Genomic DNA, 23,974 nt, shown 5'->3' on the forward strand with positions numbered 1-23,974 from the left:
GGTAAGGCAGTTGATTTATAAAACATGTTGCATTGACAGAAAATCTCAAAGTGCAACAAGTTTGAATGCAGTTTGGAGAAACCATGCTGATAATCAGATGATCAATAAATACTCACTGTTGGTTGTGTGAGAGATGTTGGCAGGCTTGCCAGCCACCAGGAAGTTGTTGACTGATGACACTCCAACTACGTAATTGGAGCAGGGCTGCAGATCTGTGATGTCCATAGTCGTAGCTGAAGTTCTTCTGATGACCGGGGCGATGCTGGAGTCATCGTTGTCACTGATGGTCACTTGATACAACAGGACATTACTCACAGCAGCCCATGTGACCCTGGCTGTGCTTTTTGACGTTGATGTAAGTTGTAAATCTGTTGGTGGATGTACCACTGTGAGCAGAGAATATGGGCTGTTAAATCAGTACATTTACAAGTACCCGCTGTGTGCAAATGACAATGAAGGGTAATTCGTAGTTTTCTTTTACATAGTTTGCACACTGAGTGTGCTAATTAGTACACATTTTCATACATGTAGGTGAAACCGTATTGTGGGGCTTCATCTTTTGAAATTGTGTAGGGGGCACTATTGAGCCATAAGGCCACGCCCTTTTTGAGACCATCAAAATGTGTTGCGCAACTTTTGAGTATGTTTAGGCCCTCAAAAACGTGATTCATAAATATGCAAAAAATAATATTTGCAATTTCAATGGGGCTTCGCTCTGGTGCAGTCCTCGGGCGGGCCCTAATAATAATCTTTGCAATTTCAATAGGGCTTGGCACTGGTGTAGTGCTCTGGCCCTAATTACAGATTTAAAGATGGTAGTCAACTGTACAATAACAATCATAGCACATTCCAGTAAAATCCTCTTACAGTACCTGTGTTAGTTATATTGACTTCTGTGATGTTTATTGAGTCACTGACACTTATAGGAAGACTAGTGTTTCCCACAATGTCCTTCAGTTGCCGTAACACTTCAACATCAACAGTGCTGATCTCAACTTCAACTATGTATTCATAGAGTTGTGGTAGTTCTGTGGTCAGCAGAATATATTGTTTGTGTGTCCTTAGATTAGCTTTCATATTATGTTAATTTTCCAAAGATTTTAAAGTTGAATAAACTATTCTTACCCGTTAATGTTATATTCACTTCTGTGATGTTTATAGAGTCACTGACTCTTAGGGGAAGACTAGTGTTGTCCAAGACGTTTTTCAGCTGCTGTAGCACTTTAACATCAACAGCACTAATCTCAATTTCAACTATGTATTCATACAGCTGTGGACGTTCTGTAGCGGAATAGTACGAGATAAGTCATTAAATTACAAAATATTTTCCTGACTCAATATGCAGTGCTTCACACAGAATTTTCAGGAACATAATTCTTCAGACGAAAATCTAAATCAATATACATTTTTATAATAAACGTAATAATCCTTATATTAGCATTTACTCTATATGTTACTATTCCATTTAATTTGTCCTAAATTATTAAGTTTAATAAACTATTCTTACCTGTTAAGGTTGTATTGACTTCAGTGATGTTTATTGAGTCACTGACTCTTATGGGAAGACTAGTGTTGTCCAAGAAGTCCTTCAATTGATGTAACACTTCAACATCAACAGTGCTGATCTCAACTTCAACTATGTATTCATACAGCTGTGGAAGTTCTGTGGGGAAATAGTAGTTAATAAGAAACTTAAGTGTCCTTATATTAGCTTTCATATTGTGTTAATTTGCCATAGATGTTAAAGTTGAATAAACGATTCTTACCCGTTAATGTTATATTCACTTCTGTGATGTTTATTGAGTCACTGACTCTTAGGGGAAGACTAGTGTTGTCCAAGATGTTTTTCAGCTGCTTTAACACTTCAACATCAACAGCACTAATCTCAATTTCAACCATGTATTCATACAGCTGTGGACGTTCTGTAGCGGAATAGTACAAAATAAATCATTAGATTACAAAATATTTTCCTGACTCAATATGCAGTGCTTAATTTTAAATTTTTAATTGGGTCATTTTATCGTCTACTCAGGCTTTTAGGAGCACCCCGGACAGTTTTTAAGTTGCTTGATTCAGTATTTAGATATTTGTCGAATATTTTGTCTCACCATGCCGAAAGGCATGGCGAGAGAGTAGTTTTGCACCCTGTCCGTACGTCCATGTTTCCGTGTGTCCGTCCGTGTGTGTCCTGTCCGTCCGTTAGAACCAAATCTCCGGCACCGTTGGCCCGGTCACTGCGAAACTGTGCACACACACTCGCTCGATGCCAATTCAGAACCTCTATCCCAATTTTTTCACATGGTCCTGTTATAGCGCCACCAGGAGGCTGATTTGTGCAAACCCTTTTTTTTTTTTTTTATACTTTATTTTTTCATATGGCCACCACAGTGAGTAGTCATATGACTACCAAGACAACACAAATTACAACAATTGGGACAACACAGGACAAAACAAGGCAAAACAAAAAAAAAAAACAGACAAAAAAACAAATAAGGCACCAAACTAACACAAAATAGACATCATTAACAGGGGAAAAAGGAATACAACTAAAACAAAGAAAAGAAGAAAAAAAAACAAAAAAAAAAAGGTACAGAGGCTCATAGAAACTAACCCATGTTCAAGTTCATATTCTTTTATTTTTTCTCCTGCTAAAAAGATCAGAACGAAACGATCGTTAATTAAGTCAGTCCTTCATCAAGTGCCTGATAGTAAGCCAGTACCATGTTAAAGTGCTCCCCCATTTGGTTGTTGACTCATCCTCTTATATTTCCAATGATATCCTATATGCTTTTAGTTAGGCTGAGGTGCTAAGTTCTCATAGTTTACATTATAGTCACCCCCCCGTCCACACCCACACTTTCCATATAGCGCTCCCATTTAGCCCACAGGGTACTACTTCTACTAAGATTTCCTCTGATTTTATATGTTAACTGCTCCATTACTTTTATTTTTTCCATTAGTTCCCTCCATTTCTGTACACTAGGGCTTAGTTTCTAAACCCATTATTTGATATTACTCCTACAGATTTGATCAAAACGTCATGCAAATCGGTACACAGTATCTATATAGTCATGTGATCAACCCGGATCTGTCCGGTTTTCCATATTCCATCCTCATTGGCTAAGATTGGCTTCCAAAGTTTGCAGGATTGGTCCGTTTTGAACAAAATACCTCAAATCATCAACGCAGCTTGCGATTTCTGTGAAATTTCACACGCACATTCCCACTAGGCCGAGGAAGAAATGCCACCCTTTCCACATTGGCCTGTTATAGCGCCACCAGCAGGTCTAATTTAGCAAAACAATTTTTTGGAACAAAATGCCTCAAATCATGAATGCAGTGTCCGATTGCCATGAAAGGCCTAAGAAGAAATGCCACCCTTTTCACATTGGCCTATTATAGCGCCACCAGGAGGCCACATGACCTGGCGGAGACCTGTGCTCCGAGGAGCACTTTTTCTAGTTGATATTCATTTTATCAGACACGCCCCCTCCCTAAACGAACCCATTGTAACTTCAAACTCCATTTTAACCATGTTAGATTAATCGGACACACCCGTCCTTGGTTCTGGTGACTGATATTGTCCTTCTTATACATGAAGAGACCGTGTTTTTTCAATTACTTTTATAATTCATTTTTAATATGTTTTCTGGGGAAATTTAAAAAAAATATTACAATGAAAAAATGGAATTAAAAAAATGTAAAAAGTGATTGAAAAAACACGGCCCCTCACGTATTAGGATGGCAGGATGAGTCATCAGAACCAAGGACGGGCGTTTTTGATGAATCTAACATGTTAAACGGATTTTGAAGTTATAATGGGTTTGTATAGGAAGGGGACGTGTCTGATAAAATGGATATCAAATATCTAAATACTGAATCAAGCAACTTGAAAACTGTTTGGGGGGCTCACAAAAGCCTGAATAGACGATAATATGACCCAAGATTTTTTGGAAAGTGAAATATCCCTTTAACACAGAATTTTCAGGAACATAATTCTTCAGACGAAAATCTAAATCAAGATCATTTTATAAGAAACTTAATAATCCTTATATTAGCATTTACTCTATATGTTACTATTCCATTTCATTTGTCATAAAAGTTTAATGAACTATTCTTACCTGTTAAGGTTATATTGACTTCTGTGATGTTTATTGAGTCACTGACTCTTATGGGAAGACTAGTGTTGTCCAAGAAGTTCTTCAGTTGATGTAACACTTCAACATCAACAGTCCTGATCTCAATTTCAACTATGTATTCATACAGCTGTGGACGTTCTGTAGCGGAATAGTACAAGATAAATCATTAGATTACAAAATATTTTCCTGACTCAATATGCAATGCTTCACATCGAATTTTCAGGAACACGATTCTACAGATGGAAATCTAAATCAATATACATTTTTATAAGAAACGTATCAATCCTTATATTAGCATTTACTGTATATGTTACTATTCCATTTCATTTGTCATACAAAATTAATAAACTATTCTTACCTGTTAAGGTTATATTGACCTCTGTGATGTTTATTGAGTCACTGACTCTTATGGGAAGACTAGTGTTGTCCAAGAAGTCCTTCAGTTGCTGTAACACTTCAACATCAACAGTGCTGATCTCAACTTCAACTATGTATGCATACAGCTGTGGAGGTTCTGTGGGAAATAGTACAAGATAAAAAAATAAAAAAAAATCCTTATTTAATATGCAATGCTTCAAGCAGAATTATTAGGAACACAATTGCTTCAGACAGAAATCTAAATCAAGGTTAATAAGAAAATTAACTATCCTTAAATGTATTTCATTGTACCTTGCTTTAACTTGTCATAAATTGTAAAGTTGAATACAATATTCTTACCTGTTAAGGTTATATTGACTTCAGTGATGTTTATTGAGTCACTGACTCGTATAGGAAGACTAGTGTTGTCCAAGATGTCCTTCAGGTGACGTAACACTTCAACATCAACAGAGCTGATCTCAACTTCAACTATGTATTCATACAGCTGTGGTAGTTCTGTGGGGAAATAGTAGTTAATAAGAAACTTAAGTGTCCTTATATTAGCTTTCATATTGTGTTAATTTGCCATAGGTGTTAAAGTTGAATAAACAATTCTTACCCGTTAATGTTATATTCACTTCTGTGATGTTTATTGAGTCACTGACTCTTAGGGGAAGACTAGTGTTGTCCAAGATGTTTTTCAGCTGCTCTAACACTTCAACATCAACAGCACTAATCTCAATTTCAACTATGTATTCATGCAGCTTTGGATGTTCTGTAACGGAATAGTACAAGATAAATCATTAGATTACAAAATATTTTCCTGACTCAATATGCAATGCTTCACACCGAATTTTCAGGAACACGATTCTACAGATGGAAATCTAAATCAATATACATTTTTATACGAAACGTATCAATCCTTTTATTAGCATTTACTGTATATGTTACTATTCCATTTCATTTGTCATAAAAAAATTATAAACTATTCTTACCTGTTAAGGTTATATTGACTTCTGTGATGTTTATTGAGTCACTGACTCTTATGGGAAGACTAGTGTTGTCCAAGAAGTCCTTCAGTTGCTGTAACACTTCAACATCAACAGTGCTGATCTCAACTTCAACTATGTATGCATACAGCTGTGGAGGTTCTGTGGGAAATAGTACAAGATAATAAATAAAAACAATCCTTATTTAATATGCAATGCTTCAAGCAGAATTATTAGGAACACAATTGCTTCAGACAGAAATCTAAATCAAGGTTAATAAGAAAATTAACTATCCTTAAATGTATTTCATTGTACTTTCCTTTAACTTGTCATAAATTGTAACGTTTAATACAATATTCTTACCTGTTAAGGTTATATTGACTTCAGTGATGTTTATTGAGTTACTGACTCGTATAGGAAGACTAGTGTTGTCCAAGATGTCCTTCAGTTGATGTAACACTTCAACATCAACAGAGCTGATCTCAACTTCAACTATATATTCATACAGCTGTGGACGTTCTGTGGGGAAATAAGTCATTGGATTAGAATTGTTGTCCTGATTGCATATGTAGTCCTACAAACAAGAAAATATAAATCAAACACAAATTTTAAAAGTTACAGTATTGTGAATTAATATTGATTACTTCAACTATGTATTCATAGATCAGTCATTTGATTACAGTATATTCTGACAAATAAAGGTCTACCCCCATACTTGGATGCCAGATGGTGGTGTAGCATAGCTATATCACAAACACAGCACATTCCAGTCAAATCCTCTTACCTATGTAGCTTATATTGACTTCTGTGATGTTTATTGAGTCACTGACTCTTATAGGAAGACTAGTGTTGTCCACGATGTCCTTCAGTTGATGTAACACTTCAACATCAACCGTGCTGATCTCAACTTCAACTATGTATTCATACAGTAGTAGTCCTGTGTACAGTACAGAACATACAGTCATTTTATTGCAAAACATTTACCTGATTGCATATGTAGTGCTTTAAAGAGAATGTTTAATGCGTCAGATTAGAATCTAAATCAAAATGAATAAAATAATAAGTACACAATCAGTCATAAACTTAATGGAGAACATTTACAGTTATTTTTTTTGGGGGGGGGGGGGGGGGGGTCAACGACGGAGAAAATACTCTATATTTTCATTCAATTACAATCAAATATACTGTACAGCTGCAGACCTCAGATTGAACGCAAAGGAAGATGAATGAAGGAAGTTAAATCTAAATCATACATGGGCAACTGGCGGCCCGGGGGCCACATGCGGCCCCCACCTTCACTTAATGCAGCCCACAGGTTAATTACAGAATACTGATATATTATTGATTTCAGCTGTTACAATTCGAAACATGAGCCACTTTACTTCAGTCTATATTAGTAGCTTAATGACTAGTATTAAATTTCTATTGTCTTTTTTTATGTCCAATATATTTGTATTTAAATTCATAAAGTTAACATAACTATAACTAAATGCATTTGAAATTAAATAAAAATGTTACTTTTCAGGATTCCAATTTAAAAATAACAAAAAAAATAATCTGGATTCCAATTCAAAAGTAGCAAAAATAGCCGATCTACAAGCTCCTGCGACGCGTTTTGAGCTTGTAGATCGGCTATTTTTGCTACTGTTGTGTGACATAGAATGGGCCGACAGTATATGCAATGTGGCCCTCTGGAGTAAGTGTGGAAATATAGCGGCCCTCTCCATCATAAAGTTGCCCACCCCTGATCTAAATGGTTCATGAGTTGGTCGGGTTACTTATGTTTGTTCCGCACCCCTCAGCAACACATACAGTATAGTTGAAAGTCAGCATGCTGTGTTTCCACAACCCAGTGATGTCAGAATACGTCACTAGGTGGCGGTAGTCATTTTGGCTGCTAGTGTGATACCGAAAACATTTATTTGGCAGTGTTGTGGATGTTATAGACATGCCACCGTTATGACTAATTGATGGGTTTTCTTTCCTTTAACCACCCTCATATTGGCTTTAACCTGTTTCATTGAATTTGTCATAGATTGTACAGTTCCACAAAATATTCTTACTTGTGAAGGTTATATTGACGTCTGTGATGTTTATTGAGTCACTGACTCTTATAGGAAGACTAGTGTTGTCGAGAATGTCCTTCAACTGCTGTAACACTGTAACATCTGCAGTACTGATCTCAACTTCAATTGTGTATTCATACAGTTGCAAAGGTTCTGCAGGGAAAAATGCAGGTATTTAGCACAGTGATTCTAAACCTTTTTATCTCTTGGGCCCCAATATACAGTACACTGTAAAATCCTTAGTGTGAATTTAACTCTGAGAGAATAAATGGAACCAATGAGCCCATGGATCCATGTGGTTCCATTTGTACACTCTCAGAGTTGCAGGCCTGTAAGGGTCCATTTGGTCCGCTGTTGGTCCACAGACCCAATGTTGAGATCCAGCGCTTTAGCAGATGCATAAACAATATGATACCAATATGGTATGTGATAAACAAATTATCATCTGGCATTTGTTGTTACCTGAGCTTATCCAATCGAAGGCAGGCTGGTAGGCTTATTTTTTGTGAAGCACATACAGCCCATGAAATGTTATATAAATTGACTAGACTATAGACTAGACAAAATAACCCTGCCATTGGTTGGATAAGCTTGGGCAATAAGAAATTGGGGATTCACTGGGCATTAAACTGCATACAATTGTAAGCATTACTTAATCCACTATTAACTTTAAGTTAGCCAAACTCGAGATCATACACCATCTCGCCGACTCCCACAAGGTTGCAGCCGTCCTTCTACAGGAAACCCACTGTATGGCTGAAGACATCCTCAAGCTGCCCGGGTTCCACCTCGCTGGTTCCATCCTCAGCAGAAGGCACGGGATTGCGACCTTTGTGAGGTCTGATCTTGGGTGGACAGCCTCTGGCCAATCTCCACCAGGCGCCAGTGTCGAGTGGCTGTCCACTAGGATACAGGCAACATCGGTTGTAAATGTATACAAGCCCCCTCCATCTACACTGACTGTGTCGGCCCTCCCGCTTGTCCAGGCACCCGCCATCTACGCAGGGGACTTCAACTGCCAGCACACTGACTGGGGATACTCCCACACAACATCTGATGGAGAAACGCTGTGTGAGTGGGCCTCCAATGCCAACGCCCAGCTCCTGTTCGACCCCAAAGAGCCACCAAGTTTCCACTCTTCGAGATGGAACACCTTCACCAACCCAGATCTCGCATTTGCTGTATGCCGCAATGGAGACCCAGTTCCGGAGAGACAGGTCATCGATAGATTCCCCCGTTCACACCACCGACCATCTGTCATCAAAGTCCCCTCACTGGTTCAGCCGGTGGAGGGTAAACCTGTCCGTAGGTGGAACTTCCGGAAGGCCAACTGGCAGGCATTCACCGCGGAGACAGAGAGAACATCAGCCAGTCTCCCGGACCCAGGCTTCACTGACGTGGACGCAGCATATGCAGCCTACTGTAAAGTGCTCCTAAGTGCAGCAAAAAAGACCATCCCCCGTGGCTACAACGCGAGCTACATCCCGGGTTGGGACGAAGAATGCAACCAACTCCTGCATGAACATCAGCAGGCTGGCTCGAGGCAGGACGTGGACGCAACAGCAACAGCACTACTCCACAAGCTGGACGCCACCCGAAGGGACAGATGGACTGAAACAGTTGAAGCAATTGATTTCACCCACTCCAGCCGTAAGGCATGGCAGATCCTGAACCAGCTCACTGGCAGGAAAACAACACCCTCCAAGTGCCCTGTGACAGCAAATGCTATTGCAGCCCAGCTACTGAAGAGCAGCCAGTTCCAAGGCGCAGACAAGAACTTTGCCCGCCTAATATTGAGCGAGGTGTCCTCCCTCTCTAGGGCACCCAGTGTTGATGCCGACATGTCCAGAGACTTCACCACTGCCGAACTTAGGGCGGCTATCGGCAACCTTAGGCAAGGCAAGTCCCCAGGGCATGACAACATCCACCCAGAGTTCCTGATTCACCAGAGTGAAACAACATCAGCCTGGCTATGCTCCTTTTTCAACTCCTGCTTTCAGAGGTCCAAACTGCCTAAGACCTGGCGCCGTGCCACTGTGATCGCCCTGCTGAAACCAGGCAAACCTGCGGATGACCCTAAGGCCTACAGACCCATCTCGCTGCTCTGCGTCCCATTTAAGACCCTGGAGAGGATGATCCTCAGTCGCATAGAGCCAGTAGTGGACCCACAGCTTCCAAAGGAACAGGCCGGTTTCAGACGGGGCAGGTCAACAGTAGACCAAGTAACCCTGCTCACCCAGGACATCGAGGACAGCTTTCAGGCCAACGAGAAGGCTGGAGTTGTGTTGCTTGACCTAACGGCCGCTTATGACACCGTCTGGCACCGTGGACTTCACCTGAAGCTCCTGAGGACCATCCCGGACCGGCACATGGTGAGGTTCATAATGGAGATGCTGTCAAACCGCAGCTTCACCCTTCGGACCAGCGATGACCAACGAAGCAGACTGAGAAGGTTGAGAAACGGGGTGCCACAGGGGTCTGTCCTCTCACCACTGCTCTTTAACATCTATATCCACGACCTCCCGGAGACATTATCCAGGCAATACGGTTATGCAGATGATCTGGCCATCATGCTGCGTCAACCAACGTGGCCAGCGGTGGAAGAGGGTCTCAATCAGGACATGGGCATCTTGGCTGACTATCTGCGCAAGTGGCGTCTGCAGCTGAGTATGGGGAAGACTTTGGCGGCCGCATACCACCTCTGCAACAAAGAGGCAAAGAGGGAACTGTCGGTGTCCGTCGATAACCATCATCTGGAACACCAACAAGCCCCCAAGTACCTCGGGGTTCGGCTGGACAGGACGCTGTCCTACAAACAACACCTGGAAGACGTCAGAGCCAAAGTAACATCTAGGGTCTCACTTATCCGCCGCCTCGCTGGCACAACCTGGGGTGCCTCTGCCAGGACACTGCGCATCTCTACGCAAGCCCTGGTGTTCTCTGCCGCAGAATACTGTGCCCCAGTCTGGAGTAGAAGCACGCATGTGAAGAAGGTTGATCCTGTTATCAACAATGCCCTTCGGATCATAACAGGCTGTCTAAAACCCACCCCTGTGCCCTACCTGTCAGTTCTAGCGGGAATTGCCCCAGCCAGCCTAAGACGAGAGGCCGCTACCCTCGCGCTTGCTAGGAAAGCCAACGAACATGACTGGCATATCCTGCACGAAACAACAACTAAGGCAGTGCCCCCAAGCAGGCTGAAGTCCCGCCACCCCTTCAGCAGGACAGCACAACAGATGCTTGGAACCATCCCTGAGGACATGTCTGTAAGAGCATGGCTGGAAAATGCCTGGAGACGGGAGTGGGAGTCGGCTGAGCCGTCACGGATGCACCATCACATCCTAGACCCTGGGGATGGAGTCCACGGAGAACACCTACCACACCGGCAGTGGACACTGCTGAACCGCCTCCGTACTGGGGTTGGCCGGTTCAAGTCGCCCATGAAGAAGTGGGGCCTGACAGACAGCGCAGTATGTGAGTGTGGCGAGCCTGAGCAGACTGCCGACCACATCATCACCACCTGTCCTCTGTACAGACCTCCTTCAGAGGACGGCCTCTTCCAAGTGGGACCAGAGACATTGGCGTGGCTTTGCGACACTGAGCTGGACATATGACGATGATACACGAAAGAAGAAGAACTTTAAGTTATAAATGTTGAACGGCATACAAACCTGGCTTTGGCTGGCAGTACTGTCCATCAGAAGGAATGCCATTGATACATCCACATGAATCACCAGTGATATTGTCACAGGCTCCATATGTGATACAGTTGTTGTATGACCAGGCAAACTGCTCCTCACACCTGCACTGGAAACTGGAGCCGTTTGGGTAACACACTAATAAAGAAATCACATAACAAAATAATATTATTTAATTGTTGTAAAATGGAAGGAGTCTTTGCTTCCAGTCTATTTCACAAATGTGTCAGAGGCAGCAGAGCTTGTGTTACACCAATACTGGTGACCTTATCGATTTGTGTTGCTACAAGACTTCCATCAGTTCACTTTACCAAAATGATGTAACAGGACTAATATTGTATATAAATAAAATGATCAGAATCCACTTTGTTCACATTCGTTTCTGTGCATTTTCCTTTTTTATGAGACCTATTTCACAATACAGTATATGGGAGTGAACGGAATCGCTATACTTCTGTTTTAAGTATCAGTTCAACATTGCTTTAAAGGTTTCCATGGGTATTTAGCTTACAACCTTTCAGAATCTCTTTATTAACACATGAAACACAGGACAATATAGGACAACATGGTACAAAATAGCCGAGTAAATATCATGATATAGGTCAGGATATATGAAAGCCCCTTCATTCCATACAGTAGGTGCATAATACTTACATGATACACTGTTATTACACTGAATTATATTGCCCCTTAATCAATAGAGTAGGCACTCAATTATTATTATTATTATTATTATTATTATTATTATTATTATTATTATTACTACTACTACTACTATTTTACCTGTGGTTATATTAATGGCTGAGACATTCACAGCTGGACCAAGAAATAGGGAAAAGTTTGAATTTTCCAGAAGGGTTTTGAGGGTCTCCAATGTCTCCACAGAAGTCACATTTAATTCTACATCCACCTCATAGTCAGCCACGTCTAGTAATGCTGCAGGGAATAGAAGTGAAATGGTGATCAATATTATACACTGCATTATAATTATTATTATTGATGTTGTTGTTGTTACAAAGAATACCCATAGAAAACAGTAATGCACACAGTATTAAGGCTAGCATGAATACTAGAGCTTTCTGTCTACTGTATATGACGCCATTTCTTTTTTTATAAGACAAAATATTTAGAAATGTTTGACTAAATAGATTTACAGTACATACTGTACACACATAAAATGATTTGAGCAAGAACAATTGTGCACAGACATAAAAAAAACCCATAAAGGTAGGGTAAGCGATATTTTTTGGTTAAAAGTTAAAAGTTCTTCATTGTGATAGTAATCGTTGCTATAGAGTGTTTGGTCAGTAACAGGGGTCCCCCTGTCTCTCCAGCTCTTAAACAGGGGGGAAAATTCAGGTGGATTGCCAATTTCAACCAGAGAGTATCCATTTATCAGCTTAAATTTTGGAGTGTTTCAGTTCCAATTTTGCTAATTTCTTTATGTCATCACTTCCAATTTCCCTTGTTTATCCTGTATCCTGTACGAGTTACCACCTGAAAGACTAAAGAGCTGGAGAGACCGGGAGACCCCTGTTACTGAACAAACACTCAATGATTCAGAATATAGAGCTATTTGCATTCATTACACAACAACGTGATCTTCATTACCTAAAGATTACCACATTCCAAGAGGCTGTTGGGCCTGGAAACATCCAACAACATTCCACAAGAAAGTTCTATGTCTTTGAAACTCTGCCAAAATTCCAAAATGCCTTGACAGGTTGTTGCTGCAGACTATAATTTGCTTTCTTTTGGTACAATTGATTTCACTAAGCTTAATAGTCTCGCTTAGCCAGATGATGAAATCTCCACCTACCACCTCCACCTACATCTGGTGATATAAATTCAGTGAATGGGCTAAAACTGGATGGAAAAAAATAAATAACAGCAGTACAGAACCAAGGCAAAGACGTTTGGGCCGGTACTTCATACGAGATGATATCATGATCATGGTTTTCAAAGCAGTGGGCGTAGGTTTGTTACTGCTGGCTTTTTCCAACGTCTAAGCCCATTCAATGAATTTAGTTTTCCCCAGATGTATTAATAGGTGGATATCTCTGATCGTCTGGCTACACCAGACTATGATAAGCTTGCTTATATCAGATCTGTGTCACATTCTTACCAACACGGCACGCATCTCAAAATAATTGTCAGTGATTAAACCGAGATTGATAATACTTTTTGTCTAATGTATACAGAAATACCTTTTAAAAATACGTAACGATATCTTATCTTTTGAATTTGATATGGCTGATATGAACTAACGCATTGACGTATATGAAAGATGCGATTACCTGATATCGGCTTACAGTACTGTCCATCAGTTGGAATGGCATTGATGCATTTGCAGATGCCACTGGTGACGTTATCACAGGCTCCATAAGTGATACAGCTGCTGTAGGGCCAACCATACCGCTCCTCACATCTACACTGGTACCCATTGCCATTTGAAGAGCACACTGGAAGCAGAGAAGTTAGTCTCAATTTGAATATTGATACTGCTCCTAATATGGAGTTATGGTAGTGATAATACAGAAATATTAGTATTCTATTGAGGATTGAAATGACATTCCTGACATTAAAGTACAATTTATTGTCTACACCTACATCTTGTTTAGTCTAAAAATTATATTTTTTTGCCCACAATTAAGGGACAGGTCGATTTTTAAAGAAGGATACCCCTGGAGAAAATGTGTGTGCCCTAATTTAAAATGCCATGACCCGAAAAAAAAAATCGATGACCCTCCCCAAGTGTTTAAAAAAAAAAGATCAACCCTCACCGCCTGTAGGAGTGTCACGATATATTGTCCCACGATATAGCCTATTGTGGTATTAAAATGTGACGATAGGTATGGTCATGATGTCATACTGTATCGTAATATTTTTTTAATTATTATTTTAATAAAAAAGAAAACGTGTTTTTTTTGCCAGTGAAAGTTATAGGAGTTCTTGCTGTATGGTGTATGATATGAAATGTAAAGCTTATCATAATCACAGTAATTATTAATCATGTCTTCCATCATATTCAAGGTATTTTGGAGAGAAATGAAACAGACTCCAGTCACTTTCAGTTTAAAGCACTGCAGAGGGGAGGTGTTGTGTGTCAGCTGATGCTTGTTGAAGCTTGTTAATGTGACAGCAATTATGCCTCTGCACTCTCAAATAGGCCTATCTAATCTAAGATGGTTTACATGGTATTATACTGTATCTGGTATTATATATATTTTTTGAGCTGTTGGAAATAACTAGGCTGCACTTGGTTGGTAAAGTCCAGATGACAAAAATATGAGGTTTGTGGAATTTATAGTTATGCAGTGTTATATTATATTTGTTATATTAGTGTCTATGTGTCCTCCTTTATAGTTAGTGAGAACTTCACTTCTCCCTTAAGCTTGCACAAATGTATTTATTTGTTTGTACAAAGCACTTTGTAATTGTTTTTTAAAGTGCTTTATAATTGTTATTTTAAACTAAAGATGATGGCCAATTTTGATGATACATGAGAAAAGAACATTAATAATGTATCATATCAATATCATATGCCCAACATCATGTATGTATCGTGAAATTAATGTATCTTGACAGACCTAAGCCTCCCCATCAAATACAACAACATGACATTTAAAACTAATAATATGTCCGATGTTTTGCTTTCCACATTGATTAGAACATTACTGTAGTCAGTCTTGCTAAATGCACAGTGTAGTGTCTGACTCTGTGGTAGTGTCAGTGGTAGCAGAATGGACAGTGTTCTCAACTTACATGTGGGAAACCCATTGAATCCTGGTCAGATTGAAGAAAGTTGAGTATTTGGTATTCAGTAGTTTACAACTTTTGTCACTCTGCACTTTTAATTATTAACTACAGTGACTACACTGTTGCCTACATCATGGGTTTTCATCTGTGGACCACTGGTGGTCCGTGAAGGTATTGCATGTGGTCCCTGACCATGCATTTAGTAATGTAGGAAAGTGAAGATTTGTATTATATTTCATTTTATCGACCACTAGTTGAGAAACAGTATGATGTATGATGACGCATAAATGTTGTCAGTTACTTGGAAGTCGGATTTCAAGAACTTCCACAGAAATGGGAGTTAGAATTTCAAGGGAAACTGTAGGCCTACCGGTTTACCTGGTTGAGTCATCATTAGTAGGAAATGTGCCCATATCAATTGCACGTGCAATGAATCAGTTAACATGAGTTTAATATGGAAGGTTAAGAGAACAGAATAGGGGCAACCATGGGAAAGGAATGGATCAGTGGTTCTCAATCTTTTCTGAGCTCTGGACCACTAGCATAATCTCAGTTAAATAATGACTGTTAAGGGCTTTAATTTAATTCACCTCGAATTAACAAATTAAATGAAGGCCTTAACAGTCATTATTTAATTTCAAGCTTTTCCCCCCACACCACGCCCATATCCCCCTCCCAACACAACAGTGGTCCTGGTCCCCAGGTTGATTCTCAGTCAGGGTGGTGGTCCCTGGTTCATAATCAGTTGGAAACCCATGGCCTACATGTAACAAATTAGGCTATCAATTATGGCCTGATGATTCTGGTTTTACTTGTGGAGCTAGGCTGGCATCTGCACAACTGTCCATATAGATCCAAATTAATCACATGCACAGAATTACTTCAAATGATTATGAATATCCAGTTATAAATTGGTCATTGTAACCTACCTGGTGTATGTAATTCTTTGAGCAACAAAAACACACTTAAAAGAGGATATCTCTGTGTTGGAAATTGGGATAATGCATCTCTCTAATATGCCTAACACCTGTTTGAAGTGTTGCTTAATTGTTCAACCACCATCGTTAAGACGAGGTCGTTCACACTCGCTGTGCGTTGATGGCTTGTTAACGACCGTCATTGATTCTAAATAGACCAAGATGTTACTGGATTTGAATCCTTTGTATCCTTTGAAATAGAAAGGGGTCATTGACCACTGTTCTGCTGTACTAAAAAGGTAGCCTATATAAAAAACAGACTATTTTATCAATTCAAAATTGCATGACCCTCCCTTGGATTCATAGTAAAATTAGCTGACCCTCCCTTGTACTCAAATTAGAAAGGCATGACCCTCCCCTATTTTCCTCCAGGGACCCCCTTCTGTAAATTTCGACTGGGCCCTAATTATAAATGTTTCACTTAGCCTATTAGTTATTAGGCTATAGAAATGTTCCTACAAAATACAAACATTTCTCAGGGAGCCTCTATCTAGGCTGATTTAGTAGTTTTCTTTCCAGTTTAGGTTCAAAACTACAGCAGGTTAAAAACATGGCTCTCTGCAAAAGTCTGACCTTCATGATGTAAACTACTGTCTATGCTTGCACATTGGCACCATAGACATATAAAGGTAGACGCCTCCTCCGGCTCTGAGCCCTCTGTACTGTATCTCGGGCGCCATTTTGGAGAAGGCAAACTTCCTGACAACTGGCCAATCACAGCGCGTCTTTTCCAGGACTTGTCAGAATCTAGTTGTATCTAGCTTTCTATATATGATTGGCACACCCATGACTAAATCTAACACAATTCATTTGATTAGCTGTAGCTGCATTGTTTAATAGACTGCCATGTTTGTCATCTGCTTTAGTTTTCAACCTGAAGTTAAATAAAGTGTGTTGTAGCTATACAGTAAAACTAGAAACTTGTTAGAATAAACTTTGGCTGAAACATGTTTGTTGTGACAGCTGGCATTCTTCTGCTGTCTTTGTACAATACTCACCAGTGGTGATTTCGATGTCTAATATTTCTGTGCCATCATTCATTTGCAGAGGAAAGCTTGAAGCAGATGACCGAATCTGGTCTAATATTTCAGTGGTTGACGCATTCACTTCAACATCAATAATATAGTTCCATTGATTTGTAGGCACTGGCAGGGTAGAAAATATAAATGGGTACAGTATAAACCTTCAACAACAATGACTTTTGTATATAGTACATTAGAAATTGTTATATATATAGTACAGTATATACTATATACTAACAGTCAAAATGTAATGTAAAGATTAATCTCTCAAGAACAGATTCCGACCTGCGGTGGAATCTGTCGGAGCGGTTCGTCCTAGCCAGTGCGCATTGGCTAAAAGTGGGCGTGCCTTCAGATCAGGAAGTGGGCCGCGCTTTACCCAATCAAATGTAGTGGGCGGGATTCACGTGTCCATCCACCATGATCCACCCTCCCCCCCTCGAAACTAGCCGAAACTAATTTAACAATAGCGTCCTCGGAGCGGACAAAACCACGGAAAGATATTCACATTTTAAATTACTCTTTCATCATAGAAATAAGTGGGCTTATAACCAAAACCATCCATGTTCTCTGGGAGAAGTGGTGTTAGTGTTCCGTGTAGAAATATTGTTAGTGGGAATGAAAACATGGTCGCACCAACCGGAAGTGATGCGCTATAGGCAGACATGAAACCGGTGTTTCCCTGCGCTCTAGTCTAACATTATACTCCTGCCAGACTCCACAGAATATCAGAAAAGCAGAGGTCGCTGTTTTTCATTTTCTGTGGGGTCTGGCTACGCGAGACTATGTAAAGATGAACACACATCTTGGATAAAGCACCTAAATTGCTATTCTTGCTTGTCCATCATTTTCTACTTAAAGGACAACTCCACAGTTTTTCAAGCTCATCACCAGCATTAGTTTATTGCATACAAAAATAATTATCCACATGGGAATGGCATGGCTAATGTGGATCTCTGACTTCATGTGGCAAGACTGTCATCTTCCTACCCCACCCCCCTACCCCCCCCCCCCTCTCTCTTTCTTCTTTTGTGCATATTTTTCATTCTTCATACCAGTAACCTGTAAACTGATTGTGTGACATTCTATAGTAGTGTGTATATCTGTCTGTCTCTTATATGTCATCATGATTTCTGTGCGTGGGGAACTCATTTGAAACAAGCCCAGTGCTTTAATGAGTCTTCCAGTTTAGTAGACCTCGTATTGTGAATTTGTACTTCCATGTACTGTTGTTCTCATGTCTTACTAAATAAAGTACATCAATCAATCAATCAATCTATGACATCTACTGTATGTCAGTTGACATAATTTATGACATGTGACCCCTTGGCTTACATAACAAAATTGAAGCTTCATATTTCAAAAATCTGAAAAGGTATGCATGAGAAATTGGGTGTTGATCGGACTAGCGGTTTGCAATATTAGCTCCATGCCACCCATATGCACGCACGCGCACACACACACACACACACACACACACACACACACACACACACACACACACACACACACACACACACACACACACACACACACACACACACACACACACACACACACACACACACACACACACACACACACACACACACAGCCACCTATTTCGCGCTAATAATCTATTTATTATATTGTGCATCCACTCTTATCAAATGTCTCCTTTAAAAATATGTATATAGTACATTGTACTAACCATTCCTTCTCTCTCTGATGTGAGGTAGCGAGTCTTCAACATAGTGCACCTGAGATTAGAATAAAGACTTGATTAACTTGAGCAAATCTAAATGATCCATTAATTCTATGACTGGTTCTGGGTTTAGCTTTGTTTTGAAAACAGTTTTGTTTTAAGTGCAAACAAGGATGTAATATGGTCAAATTAACATCCAGTAGGCTACACAGTAAAATCCTCAGCGTTAATTTATCCAAATGGGCCCATTTGGTTACATTTATACACTCTCAGAGCTACATCGATTTGGTAATATTTGTACAGTCTCAGAGTTTAAAATGGATAAAAGTAACCCGAGGATATGTGTGTTCAGATGATTGAACTTATGCTGTGTAGGGGCACAATAATGAACAACAATAACAGATCTTGTCCTTCCCACATTTGCTGTTGTACATCCTTGTGTACCATAAACACAACAGGCGTACCTGTGGAACCGGGCTTGAAATCTCAAGAACTTCCTGTGTTTCCAAAATATAGTACGTCACCAGAAGGCCAATGACAGTGCAGATATTCGTTGATATTGCCATTCCTGTCAAGAAGATCCTGAGAGAAAGAAACAAGGAGGAAGTCAAACAAACACAATTAACCACATTCAAACCGGGAAAGCATTTTAGATTTTAACCACTTTAACCAATTTTATACTTTAGCAGAGATACAAGCAGCTTGTAGATCTGCTATTTTTGAAAAATCGAGAAAATCGGTGCAAATCTTTGAATATATAATGTTTTAAAGTGAACATTTTTAACTCAAATCTTTGCGCCAGGAAAAATATTGCCTAGGGCGCCAAATTGCCTAGCACCGGCCCTGACTATGGGAGACCGAGCATTCTAAGCAGCTGCCCCCCGGCTGTGGAACTCACTCCCAGACCATCTCAGAGCTCCACAATCTGTGAACACTTTTAAGAGAGCACTAAAAACCTACCATTTTAACAAAGCATTTGGTTAGCTTTTTAAGCCGGTTTAATAACCCTGCCTCTCCTTTTAAACTTGTTTTTAACCTGTTTTAGACTTTTTGATTATCTTGTAAATGGTTTTCTTGTTTTATTATGTACTGTAGCACTTTGAAGTTTGTTTCAAATGTAAAGTGCAATACAAATAAAATGTATTATTATTATTACATAGGACTTATTTTTTGGTTTCAGGTACAGTAGCACATCACCAAGGCTGAGCTTCTAGCCGTGCCAGGACCTACAGTACACCTACAGGAGTCGGGTGAAGGCCCAGAGGATAATCTGAGTCCCCGGTCGCCTGCGCAATGGACTGTTTTGGTTACCATCTGGCAAATGGTAGCAGGCTCAGGTACAGTTTCTATCCCCAGACTCCTGACCTCAAAACAATGATGTGGAGTACCGTAACTCCCATACCTGTACATCATCACACTTAATGGCACACCACATGTAAATCCACAGTATTCAGTATTATACCCACTACGGAGCCATTTATTAAATATATGAAATAAAAAATAAGAATCCGCCAACGACAGCTGTGTCATTTTCTAAAGTTATAATCGCAGCACAATCGTCCCTCGGCTATGGGATAAGCGTCCCGCTCAGGGACAGTTTCTATCCCCAGACTCATGACCTCAAAACTATTGTGGAGTACCAACTAGCTAGATTTTCACGCTAATGTCCGTGCCCATTCAATCCAGTCTGAGCTGTCATAAATCAGACAGAACAATGGATGTGTATGAAGACAGTAGAGAGAGAGACCATTTCACTACCAACTAGCCAATTACAACATTCATTGAAGTCTGCCTGTGCAAGCCCACATTTGATTAACACCAACATACATATTATCCTATATTAAAATTGCCTAGACTAGAGGGTGAGTGACGGTGGACGTCAAAAACGTAACATCCGGACTTAAGAGGCCCATCATTGCTCCGATCCGCACCAAACTCGGCACAAACACTGTTCAGGGGTCTGACATGAAAATAGTCACACCAGGGACCACATGTGAACACAGGGGCCCTGTGGGTGTCACAGGCGCACCGTTCCTCCAATCTGCACAATTCCTGCCATGAGAATAGTCATACCAGAGGCCACGTGTGGCCACAAGTGTTTGCTCCAATCCACATCAAACTTGCCAAAAAAACACTGTTCATGAGTCTGCCATGACAATAGCCCTCAGGGGCACACACACCTATGTGCCACAGGCGCACCGTTGCTCCAATCCGAACCAAACTTGGCACAAACCCTGTTCGGGAGACCTGCATGAGAATAGTCCCAATAAACTAAATTGCACACATATGGGGCACTACAGTGGTGTTACAGCAGTGTTTAACACTTCAAATGGCCATAACTCGTGACCATTGCTCTGATCAGAGCAATATGGGGACTAGATTTTCACGCTTAATGTACGGACATTCAACCCAGTCTGAGCTGTCATAAGTCAGACAGAACAAGAGAGCTTATGAAGACAGTAGAGAACATTGTTGTTAAAAATGAAGTTATTCCCTGGCATGGTTTCAACTTTCTGTCAAGATATTTCTTCCTCTTACAAACGACTCGCAAAGTTTTTATTCAATTTGCACAGATATGGGAACTGCTGTTATTTAAATTCAGGGCCTGCTTTTTCTTCCCAGTCCACCCCTGTACAAACATACTGTAATTGACATTGACACTAATTAACAATCAGCATCCTTTATTATTATATCCTTTCCCCCCATTGCCCCATGCCATTTCCTACTTGCACACAACCCCAAAATATTGCTCACATCACATGCCCCAGACAGAGATAAAGATGGAGAGGGGTACACAATGAATGTGTATGATGAAGACAGTAGAGACAACGATGTACAGTACAACTGGTAATCCCATGCCACACAACGTTTTCATGGTTGTAGGTAGAAATGTGACTGCATACATTGCTATTATTATTAGGGCATGCCTCGAGGTTTGCGCTGTATTGAGAACACTTTTCTAGTTATATATAACCACACTCTTTATGTCTAAAAGTGTCCTGATTAAATTGTTGCAGTTGATTTGATCCAGAGAAAGTCTTGTTGAACATTGACATTTGCAAACTGCTTCAACCACTTTAAACCTGGGGTCCCAATTTTGTTTTTGTCATTATAGGTAAAATTAAATTAAAGTGTATTCATTTAATTTCACCTAAAAAGAATATTTTCGAAAATAGCCAATACGACACAAGCATATAGACAGGGTATTTTTCTTTTTGATTAAAGTTTTTGAATTGCTTTTCAATGTTTGGACAAACACAAAATTACAAATAGATCAGCTATTTTCAAAATAAGTTTGAAAAGTTTGAGGGTTGTGGTTAAATGTAATTCTGAGCACTTTCCTCACAATGTTGATGCTATATGTAACCTGGTTGACATATATTGTTTGGGTTTCTGTGTGGTTCAGAAACCTGGTAAATATTTAAAGCTAGGAAGTTTAGATAATGAACGTTTTCCAGCCAGGGGAGTTCCAGTTAGGGTCAGCAAGCTAAGTGGCTGAAAATACAACATACAGTACAACTACTAATTGGTTAAATGTAATACACAATACATAAAAGAGCATTTGTTAAGTAAAATAAAAAGCCCTGTTTTCATGGGCAGCTGTTAGAAACAATCCTTTCATTGTACTTACCCTTGATGGCTTCTCCTGTTCCTATAGTATTCACTGTCAGTGGTCAAGTTCAAATGTAGCTGGACTCCGTTTAGGCAACCAGTCAGTCATTTTTTTAAACAAATACTGTAGTGTGGATGTCTAATGGGAAATAAAGGAAAGAGAAGTGTGAGAAAATAGTAAATGTGTTTGTTGATGGGAACTTGTAACCAAAAACACGCAGCCTAAAGCAAGCAAAAAAAACACAAATACATTACAGTGTTAGTTGGCTGTCCAAATATAATTTACTTTAAAGACAGTGAGGCAATTAATTATTTTATAAGTTGAGTGCTAATCAGCAATACTGATGAACCAGGTCACCAGTCCTGTTGACATGATGATGGAAGAATCACTGCACCTGTATACAGCACTGTTTCCTTGCACATATCTACAGTGAGATCAAATACCTCAAATCACAGTCCTTAGCCAACTTCCTCATAAATATTGGCATCTAAAGCTAGTTTGTGGTTAACAGAAGTCACTCACTGTCACTGTGCCTGCATGTTCTACATTAGTGATGATTGTCTCTTCACTTAAATTACACAAATATAGCTTTCTTACCATGGAGGAGTTCGTCCCTCTCCAGCTAATAATCCTCCCCTTGAAATTGACAGAGCTCTATCATAGTTTATATAAAACCCTATATTGTGTATAGTCCACAGAGCTTACCAGCAGTCCCACCCGCACTGTTACGTGATGCACTGTGAGTTGTGGGAAGAGACAAATACTTCCTGAAATATGGTAAGGTCTACTCACCTGTTAAACAGGTTTAATATTTTTTTAGACAGAGACTAGCGTTTGATGCGTGTGTGTGTGTGTGTGTGTGTGTGTGTGTGTGTGTGTGTGTGTGTGTGTGTGTGTGTGTGTGTGTGTGTGTGTGTGTGTGTGTGTGTGTGTGTGTGTGTGTGCGCGCACGTGGGTGAGAAAGACAATAGGCTGGGAGACAATCTGAAAGGATAAACAGAGAAACCTGTCTATCTCTTACAATGGAACCAGCTACCGCAAATCACAGACAATGAAGAGATGGGTCACTGAATATGTGCCACGACCAAAGTGTTCCCTCTCAAGTTAAAAAATGCATCCATTGCTCACATACAATGTAACTGAAGCCAAGAAACACTGTGACACAGTGACAGCTCAATAGAGGGTTAGGGTTAGCAGAATTTCCAGAAACAAAAAGAACATTACAATGGGCTACCATAGTATTACAGTTAATTGAACTAAAAGTTATTTCTCTCTCCTCATGGCAACTGGGTACTTTGAGGTCCCAGGCTAAACTGTGCAGGACTATATGGTTAAATTGTATAGATGGGTTCTCAGCCACGAACGGCAACCATCTGAGAAGTACTGTAATGCGCTCTTAACTACCTCTGTGCCCTTTTCAACTGTCTGTTATGTCATTATTTGTGTTTATATTGTAAACCTTGTCTGTTTGCCAGATTAACCTCACAGCATGAAAAGGATTTGACTAGAATAGAATACCTTCTATTACCTCCTCTCATTATAAAATCAAGTGGATTTCTTAACCACTTGACCTCTCTATACCAAATGTTTTCTGCAAATATTTTCACCAAATGTTTGCCCCAGAATACGACCACTAGGGTTTATGTGATTAAAGGGTAACTGCAGTGTGT

The 23,974-nt window shown here is 40.0% G+C and overlaps 1 protein-coding gene across 1 annotated transcript in view; it reads right to left on the reverse strand.

Annotated features, from left to right (window-relative positions):
- LOC311063663 (uncharacterized protein) overlaps positions 1-23,035 on the reverse strand; it is a 91,989-nt gene extending 68,954 nt beyond the window's left edge. Inside the window, exons 1-21 of the mRNA XM_084083193.1 lie at positions 22,902-23,035; positions 22,323-22,442; positions 19,156-19,273; positions 18,698-18,746; positions 16,984-17,130; positions 13,547-13,711; positions 12,033-12,185; positions 11,223-11,387; positions 7,549-7,704; positions 6,270-6,422; positions 5,849-6,004; positions 5,492-5,647; positions 5,116-5,271; positions 4,857-5,012; positions 4,498-4,653; positions 4,122-4,277; positions 1,767-1,922; positions 1,508-1,663; positions 1,126-1,281; positions 873-1,028; positions 117-386 (exon numbers count right to left, since the gene is read on the reverse strand). Coding sequence (XP_083939319.1) covers positions 117-386; positions 873-1,028; positions 1,126-1,281; positions 1,508-1,663; positions 1,767-1,922; positions 4,122-4,277; positions 4,498-4,653; positions 4,857-5,012; positions 5,116-5,271; positions 5,492-5,647; positions 5,849-6,004; positions 6,270-6,422; positions 7,549-7,704; positions 11,223-11,387; positions 12,033-12,185; positions 13,547-13,711; positions 16,984-17,130; positions 18,698-18,746; positions 19,156-19,257 — 2,920 coding nt within the window. The 5' untranslated portion in view covers positions 19,258-19,273; positions 22,323-22,442; positions 22,902-23,035. The remainder of the gene's footprint in view (positions 1-116; positions 387-872; positions 1,029-1,125; positions 1,282-1,507; positions 1,664-1,766; positions 1,923-4,121; positions 4,278-4,497; positions 4,654-4,856; positions 5,013-5,115; positions 5,272-5,491; positions 5,648-5,848; positions 6,005-6,269; positions 6,423-7,548; positions 7,705-11,222; positions 11,388-12,032; positions 12,186-13,546; positions 13,712-16,983; positions 17,131-18,697; positions 18,747-19,155; positions 19,274-22,322; positions 22,443-22,901) is intronic.
- Positions 23,036-23,974: the final 939 nt, after the last annotated feature.

The sequence above is a fragment of the Gymnoscopelus microlampas genome (genome assembly GCF_963454915.1).
Source record: "Gymnoscopelus microlampas genome assembly, chromosome: 16".
In the NCBI taxonomy this organism is placed as follows: Eukaryota; Metazoa; Chordata; class Actinopteri; order Myctophiformes; family Myctophidae; genus Gymnoscopelus; species Gymnoscopelus microlampas.